The 9,205-nt window shown below is 39.0% G+C and overlaps 1 protein-coding gene across 1 annotated transcript in view; it reads left to right on the forward strand.

Moving 5' to 3' along the window:
- Positions 1 to 8,977, forward strand: part of SUSD4 (sushi domain containing 4) — a gene marked incomplete at its 5' end in the record, with an annotated part of 30,737 nt that extends 21,760 nt beyond the window's left edge. Inside the window, 4 exons of the mRNA XM_035320657.1 lie at positions 3,883 to 4,074; positions 4,509 to 4,653; positions 6,367 to 6,749; positions 7,918 to 8,977. Coding sequence (XP_035176548.1) covers positions 3,883 to 4,074; positions 4,509 to 4,653; positions 6,367 to 6,749; positions 7,918 to 7,946 — 749 coding nt within the window. The remainder of the gene's footprint in view (positions 1 to 3,882; positions 4,075 to 4,508; positions 4,654 to 6,366; positions 6,750 to 7,917) is intronic.
- Positions 8,978 to 9,205: the final 228 nt, after the last annotated feature.

Consider the following 9,205-nt stretch of genomic DNA (forward strand, 5'->3'; position numbering starts at 1 on the left):
ATATATATATATGTAAGCCTGAAGTAGGTCTGCTTCTCCAAGGCAGCATGTGACTGTGTTTGAAACGTAAGGATTAAATTGAAACCCAGGTTTTAAGCTCTTCCTCAGAGTACTAAACTTCCATTAAAATCAGCCAGAGAAGAAAGCCCATAGCTGATTTCACAGGAGAGACCTGAGCTCCAGCTGTTCCTAGGAGCAGGAGGAGATCATTGTCAGATCATATCAGGAATTCCTTCCTTCAGCTTCCTTGAGAACTGGTAGTCCAGAGCATCCCAGAAGGGATTTATTTGTGATATAAACACATTTGTTCTTTCTGATTAATGATTCTACGTTTTGGCTAAGAATGCTGTGCTGTAAAGTCCCTGTAAGTCCCCTTACAGTCTGTGGCCAAGAAGACTGATGCAGAGATCCTGATCATGGGCTACAAAATGCCCAGAAGACATTACCTGACTTATGTCTGTACCTTAGACACTCTCTGAAGATTAATATTATCTGTCTGAAAGTGCTACTGGATTATCTATGCTGGATATTATTAGTAGTAGTACAGTAAAGACTCAAAAGCTTTATAATGTGAAAAAGGTGCTGAACTCTGTTGGTAATAAAGATTTGGTGTCACATTCCTACAGAACAGCATGTAGGATTTTTTTAAGCTGCAAGAACTTCCTGAAGTAGAATTCACTTATCTCTATGATTATTTGTTGTCCATACTCCTGTCAGCTTTGACGGTGAAAACTTGTCAAGCACACTTTTATTTTAGTCTGCTTGTGGTTATTTTTGTTCTGTGAGTTTGATGTGTTTGTCTGAAGTCCGTGGCCTGTAATTTCCAAATACACCAAGTGATGATCACTGGAATTGCAAAAATTTTAACTTTCCTAGAAAACTTAAGTGGACTGAGTTTTGCCACTTGGGTTTTAGTTCATATTTGATCTGGCACATTTCTTTAGTATGTGTAACTGGTATCATACACTGGTATCTAGCATGATGCTAAGTAACTATCAGTGGTGAGGGATCTAATCCTGTAAGACAACTAACTCTTCACTAAAAACCTTCTGTCTATTGAGAGCCAAGAGTGCTCAGCAGCCTTCTAGACTAAGCAAAATCTTGCTCTTCTATGATCAAAGCTAAGGCTTCATTGTTGTCTTTCCATCAACTGTAAATGATCTTGGGCAAAGGCAATTATGGAAATGGAGTGAATTGAGAAAAGAACTAGGTGTATGACTAACTGCCCAGAGACAAAAATGAGTTATTCTTTGACTGCTGCTGATATAACTCACCTGATTTGATTTCACTTAGAAAAAGAGGCTCTGAACCTGAGTTTTACTGAGCATTAATCACCGTGCTTGCAAAGGCATGTGGGGACCAGTTTGATCATGTAGTTGTTGGAGGGTTCCTTAAACTGGATAAACATAACATTTGCAGGAGGTGATGAGGGATACCCCATGTGACTGTAAAACCCAGATTCTGACACCCCAACTGACATAAGAATAAGGCTTTGATACCATTGAGCTTAACTTCTTCATTTACAGACCTGCTCCATTGCAACTGCTGTTTGTAAAAGCATTTAATACAAGAGTTTTTTGTAAGCACAGACAGACATTTAAATTTTTCATTCATGGCTAACATAGTACAGTGCTTTAAAGGAATGTTTACAGACATTTCCAGGCAACATCAGTACATGATCAATTCCTTTAAAATATGGAGGATGTCAGTAGATGGAGTGGCAGCCATTTTTAGCGCTGAGTACATATCCTACACTAGGAGCAATGCTCTTGTTTTCATGTTTTATAAAACACATCCCCATTTGCAAACAGACTGGCAGCTCCACATGTGGGTTGTACCCACAGTACATTGTTTTTAATCTGACTGGAAACGGTGTCATTCCTAAACTGGGATACCAGCACTGAGGCTTTTTTATTATTATTATTATGATTCAGAAGGCTGCTTTGGCCCTTAATGATGTTAATAGGTTAGGGAATTGGTGTGTCAGGAATGTCATCAGGTGCATTTCTGGAGAGGAGAAATTTATTTCTCTGAGTGGTTGCTCCCTGTGATAAGACGTGCTTTATTTTCCTTGTTGCTAGGAGGGTAATGTGCATCCACACATCTCTTGCAGCCTGTCTTAGTTTGCCAAAACTCAGTTGCAAAGAATTTTAAATTGCTATCTTTGCATGCTATAAATGTAGATAATAAAAATAGACCAGGTTTCCAGGCCTGGTTTTATGCTTTCACTGATTATTCTCTTTTTAATAAAGGAATGATCCCTGATATGGACAAAAGGTGTTTTCCTGCTATTTCAGACTGACACCTTTACCCTATTAAGAATATTGTTTTCAATATCAAGTTGACCTCCCAGTAAACCATTTCTATTTCTCATGGACCTAGAGACTTTGGAAAGTGTGCAGAGTATCGACGATGTGAATTTTTATGTGAATTACTTGCTCTGATTTCAAGTTATTATTAAGTCTTGCCAGTGAAAATGCAAACAAAACCATGTCCCCAGGGGATGAAGAACAGACATTGCTGCACATTGTAATCAGCCTCTCTTGAAGATTCATTTAATATCTTGTGTATTTTTTTTATGAAATGCATTATTCATGTAACAGGATTCACAGAGAGAAGCAGCTGAATTGTAATTTCTGGGAAGATTCTTCTTCAGAGATGACATTTTCATTATTTAAATCAATGCAGTAGGGCTGGCCTGCATGAGGGAGGCATGAAGTGAAGGGGCCAGGCAGCTGCAGATGGGGCACTAATGTAGTTAGTTTACTGTATCTGAAGGGGAATAATAATAATAATAATTTAAAAAAAAAAAAAAAAAAAAAAATTTAGCTTACTGAAACCCTTTTTGGGTCAGTATGTGGCCATTTCATTACACTTAGTGTTTTTTTTTTTTCCTCTGTGTTAGGAGCAATACTTAAGAAAATAATATTCAACTAATACTTACTCAGTAAATAAACATCCTCTTTCAGAAAAATACTGCTTGCAAGCTGCTTTACCTGCTGCTGTTTCCTAGAGACTATTCCTTCAGTTCTCTGTTGAATCCATCTCACCGCAATGTGAGAGGGTGTTTCTTCTTGTTTCAGGGTCTACAATAAAAGTTCCACATGTTTATATTGCAATTCAGTCTTATATACATAATGTTATGTAAACTACTATACTTAATTAACACAAGATTAGTCTCTGTTATATTTAATACCTCACTCCACCAGCAATCCCACTGAAATCAGTAGGGCTGCTCAGAGATAACAAGACACAAATAACACCTGTGGAGTCTGAGCCCAGCTAAACAAAACTATGGTTGTACAACTGTAATTGTTCCAGTGGTGTCATGTGCCATGCACCTCCTCCAGCACTGTTGATGGCAAATTTATTTTAAAAAGTGAATATTTCAGAATCTAATTAGTGCATATAACCAGTCAATTATGCTAAGTAAAAAAAATATAGGATCATACAGCTGAGTTTGAGATGTTTCATAAGGAAAGGGATTCTCTTTGACTGTCCCCCTGCATCCCTATATAGTTGTCCTACGCACATATGTGCCCCTTTCTGTTTTCCTCCTCTCCTCCCCTTTTCCCCAGAGGCTAGAAGGGTTCACAGATACCATCTTTCATGTCTTTAAACAAACAGGTGACAACAGAGCTTTCTGGTGTAAGTGTGAGCCAAAAAAAAATAATCTGTGAGGTTTCTGAACTTCACATTTCTGCAGGAGGTATGTGCACCCATTCACTGGCATGGACAGGACTGTGGTGCTCCAGCAGTAGCGGGTTGGTGCCACTCATACATAGCTTCCTGAAATGGCAGGAAGCCTGGAAGGGTGTTTTGATGCACAGTGGTAGGTTGCTGTGGTTAACTTTTTTCTCCTTTTCTCTCTGTTTGCCCAAGTTTGTCCACTACCTCCAATGGTGAGCCATGGAGACTACATCTGCCACCCGCGGCCTTGCGAGCGCTACAACCATGGGACAGTGGTGGAGTTTTACTGTGATCCTGGTTACACCCTCACCAATGACTACAAATACATCACCTGCCAGTACGGAGAGTGGTTCCCCTCCTACCAAGTCTACTGTGTCAAAACAGGTAAAGGAGCAGCAATGGCTTATCCTCTTATAGTCTATCTCTTTTAGATCAAATCAGTAAAACAAATTAATTTGTTTTATGCTTAAGTGATGAACATTGATTTTTAGATGCCATTAAATACAGTATATTTTATTCCTGAATGATCCTAAGCCATCTCAACAGTTAGCTTTTCAAATGTACTTTGGAATGTCTTGTGGATTTTTTAATATGTATATAAGGTAAATTCATGATTGCATGCATAAAAGAAACATCAAGGTGAAAAAAAAAGCAAGGTCCAGCCCCTGTGACAGCTTGCTGCTAAGGCTGTTTGTAAATAAAACACACATGTAAGAAATCTCTCACCCTAACTGGCACTTCTGAGTATTGTTGCAGAATTAATATAAAATAGCAGCAGTAATAAGCACAATTGTGGTATTGTTCTCTTTTTGTTACAGAACAAACTTGGCCAAATACACAGGAGACCCTCCTGACTACATGGAAAATAGTGGCATTTACTGCTACCAGTGTTTTATTAGTACTTCTACTGGTCATTTTAGCCAGGATGTTCCAGACCAAATTTAAGACACATTTCCTTCCAAGGTTCGTACTGTTTTTTGTTTGTTTGTTTGTTTGTTTGGGGTGGTGGCGGTGGTTTGGTTTGGTTTGATTTTGGTTTTTGAACACTGAAGCCCTTAATTCAGTTTTCACATTCAGTGCTCCTTGCTGAGGAAGCAGAACAGCTCCTGAGCCTTGCATATACCTCCTTTGCACTGAACAGAAGTATCTGAACTACCTACACAGACAGGCACCCCTGGAAAGCCACTGTAGTTCCTTCTGCAACTAAGATAAAAGCCAGAGTTTGCCAGATTCATTCTGGGAGTAATTACAGCTCTGCTACTGAGAATTGCTGCTTCTGCATATAAAAATATTTGACAATGCTTCAAAATATTCATTTTTGGGTGCCAGGGGAATTCACTTCTTAAGTACTGTGGATTCAGTAATGTAAGTTTTAAGAAAGATTATTTTTTTTTTTTATTCCTGTGGACAAATTTATATTTGAAGTTTGCTTTCCCTTCATGAGTATTATTTTCATCATGATTCATGAACATCTCCTACATCTTCCTTTATTTCCATAAAATACTGTGCAGCTATGAGCATTTGTCATTGATTCACACAGCACTCCTCAAGAGACAGGTAGGTGGGTACTATTATTATTATCTTGCAATGGGAAAAACAAAGGCAGGCATGCTATGGTTTAGGTAAAGCTTGTGATGGATCTGGGTTTAGATTTATCTCTACGTTTCAGTCTGTGCTCAATTTGTTATGGACCTTGACTGGGTGACTCTTTTTCTTTTACTTCTGTGTCTTTATTCTACCACCTACAGAAAAGAGAGGTAAAAAAGCTGTATGTCATTAAATATATCCCCATGTCAATGCAGGAGAATGAATTTGGCAGTCTTACTGTTAAATAAGTATGTGTACCAGAAAATATATGGATTGTATCAGTAATGTGTATGTTAACATATATATCTACAGTATATGGGGAGTATACATATACTTATATAACTAGGAAAACCTTTAGGGTAAAGGGTTGCACCACAGATGGCTTTAAAGCCTGGATTCATCTCAGTTATTTAAACGGTTTACTGGCCTATTCTTTTCAGATGTGTTCATGTCCTAAGGGGACCTGGGACCAACTCCGTCCTGCTAGGATTCTCTTGTGATTTAATTGACTACAAAAATATACCTCAGGGTTTATCAAAACTTCCCAACATAATATAAATATTTTGTTTTAAAAAGAAACTAATCTAGTGCTGGTTAAGGATGTCTTCATCCTTTGAAAGTAAGACCTGATGGAGGCCACAAATCTGGCCCCCAAATTCCTGTCATCCAATAAAACCAGCTCAGTGCCTGTACATGTGCTGTAAACACTTTCTTGCTCTAGCCCACATTTTTCCAGGGGTTCCGACACTTTTGACTGGTGAACCACACCTGTGATCTCATATCCACGATATCTTCTCTGTGTGGCACAGCAAATGGTGCTCCTTATCTCTTCCAAGCACCTGTTTTCTTTCCCTTCTCTAAATTGTGCTTCACATTACTTGGTTTCGTTTATCCAATTGTAACAGATTCCACCTGACTATCAATCTGAACAGATTTTTGCAAACCTATGAAGCAAACATTTCTGTGCATGCTAATGACCCTGTAGCATCATTTCGCGTGAAAGCGTTGTGTTTACTTGCATTCAGCAGTTGCTCCAATGTGCTTCTGAAACACTCTGGCTCTCTGCGATCATTTCTCTGTTTGACTTAGAGGCAACCTGGAGGGCTCCATGGGTGACCCTGACTTTGTGGTGGTGGATGGCGTCCCTGTCATGCTGCCTTCCTATGATGAAGCTGTAAGCAGCAGTTTGAATCCTCTAGCACCTGGATACTCAGCTACAACAGACCAGGGGCGTATTTTGCAGACAGAAGATCAGAGTCCTCCTGCTTATCCTGGCCCCAGGATTACAGACACGCTGCCTAGTGAATTTGAGACCTGTGATAGTCAATCAGGCTCCTCTGAGCTGCTCCAAAGTTTGTACTCATCCTCAGTGTGCCAAGCAGCAGCATTTTCTGGGTCAGATCGAACTGATGCGTCCCGTAGCAGTGCTGGAGAGGCTGTGTCCACGAGTCCGCGGATTGATATTACAGATGGTGAGTCTTACATAAGCAAGATATGTGAGTCCATAAGCAGGAGCCATTCATTTGTACAGTCAGAGCAGGAATAAAGCCAGCTGACCTGCTTTTTACTTTCTCCATATATTTGCAGAGTCCGTACCTTAATTTGGACATTCTTAAAACCATACTACTGAGCTTCATGTCCATGATATGTCCTTGCTAACTGTGGTGCAAGGGATTTGACTCCCTGAGGGTAGGACAGGCCAGAAGGCTTCTCTCCAGACCAGGCAGCAGCAGTCTCATCAACGGGAATGACGGCGGGTGCCTGTGTACAGCAGCAAAATCAAACATCATCTTGCCTGTGCTGGTCTGTTCATCTGCTCCTCAACTGCTACACTCATAACTCCCTCATGTACTGTGGTTTTCACGGCAAAGAACATGATTTTCTCCTTAAAATGGAAAGAATATCATAGTTTCATACCCAGACAGAATTAGCAGCCTTTAAACAAGCTCATTGTGTCTGCACATACGGCAAACTTTTCAGTCTAAGGCATGTATGGCATGTATACATTTACGTATATCTCAAGCCTTGGACATGGGAGTCACAGCATAGGGTGAACCTATTCACAGGACCATGTGTTAGAAGGGAGATCATCATATACTATTGTCTGCATTTAAATCATGAACATGCATTGATATGATTTCATTTAGTTCTAACAGAGCCTTATGGTGTGTCTCTTAGCATGTTAAGGGAACTACGTAGTTTTCCTCAGAGACATTTAAACGAGAAATGTGTGTGAAGCTTAGGTGGAGGAAATCCTCCTCCTTCATAGGGTTGGGGCTAACTTTTAATGGCATCACAAGTGGAAGAGGACTGGAGGAGGTGGGAGAAATGATGAGGATGCCAGTAGAAGTCTCTGCCTACTCTGAATGTTGATTCACCATTTAATGTAGTAGAAGGGATGCTTGCACTTAGGTTTTGGTGGACCTAACTTGTTTTAGAAAACATGGATGGTCTCAGTATTTTAATGTTCATATAGTTGTTAGAGCATAAATAGGTATAGAATTGGAGACACTGTATATATTGTTCAGAGTCTACAATGCCCATTTATATTTTTTGCAGAATTGCTAATAATAACACTCTGAAAAGATCTAAAGGGAAGTTACCATCAGTAACCAATACCATTTCTTTTTTTACCTCTAGAGATTCCTTTGATGGAAGAAGACCCTTAGCCTGCATGGAGATGTGTCATCATTGCGTTACACTGTTTGGTGACATGAATACAGAACACTTAGAGATAGAAAAGACTATCTGTGGATTTGGAGAGGGTATTTTTGTACTTACCAATCTTCCACACGATGATGTCACCAGGTTGTGTGTACATCTTAATCCACAGTGGGGATAACAGCATCAACATTTGGAAAAGCAGTTTTATGAATGAATCCTGGGGATTTGATGAGAGCAGATGTAGAAAAAGAACTGTGGCTTTTTAGAAATGAAATGTATATCTGCATCGCAGAAAGTCATATGGTTCTGTAGAAGTACTATTGGATTTTGATACTAACTGCCTCACAAAAGCATGTCAAAGTATGTAAATTTGCTTATAAAGACTGCTTTAAATGATCTAAGGGCCTCTAGTTTATGAAGAAAGCTTTCAAGTTTAAAAGAAATACTATTGCTGAAACACACACACACACAAAAGAGGAATGATCCTCTGACTTTCGTATGCTAACCAGTAAGCTTTTGATTTACTTGTTGATTTTGTTTCAGACCATGTCTGCAGAAAATACAACAGAAATGATGAGATTCGTATATAATTTGATGTATGATAGCAAATATATATAAATATATATATATATTTAAAAACTCTTAAAGAGAAAGAAAAGGAGAGACTCCAGGTCACAGAATGATCTGGAGATTTTTTTTAAAGGTAAGGCAGATTTATATGATATACAATATTCAAGGTAAAGTATCAATATTTGTATTTATGCAAGACTTCTGTGACAACATTGCATTTGATAAATCCTGCTACAATATGAAAGACCTAGAAAGTGTAACAATTATGAAATATTTGCTTAAGAAATGTTGAACTGCCATGCTTCAACCTTTCTTAAGCTCTGACAAATATATACACTAGAGTAATCTACAGTCATAGCCCAGAGCACTGCCTTGTCCCTCTACACTGTGGTAGTATTCTGAGCCATTATTGTAGAATACTTTAAAAGAAAATAAAGTTCAGTTTCAGTTCTTTTGACTTATCAAACTGTGTCTAGTTGGCATTTTTTTTCCATTCCTCACTTCTTTCACCAGCTCCCACCTGAAGGCTGGGATGGCAGGAGAACCCCTGGTCTGTAGCATGTTCAGCCATTATCTAGTTCCAGAGGGACAGAGTGGTTTTGTTTAAGCAGAGCACATGAAATTGGAGCAGCAATGGCATGGTTTATGTAGATGTTATTATTGGTTTTTCTTTACTCTGCATCCCATGCCAGAG

This window comes from Oxyura jamaicensis, chromosome 3 (genome assembly GCF_011077185.1).
Source record: "Oxyura jamaicensis isolate SHBP4307 breed ruddy duck chromosome 3, BPBGC_Ojam_1.0, whole genome shotgun sequence".
NCBI lineage: Eukaryota > Metazoa > Chordata > Aves > Anseriformes > Anatidae > Oxyura > Oxyura jamaicensis.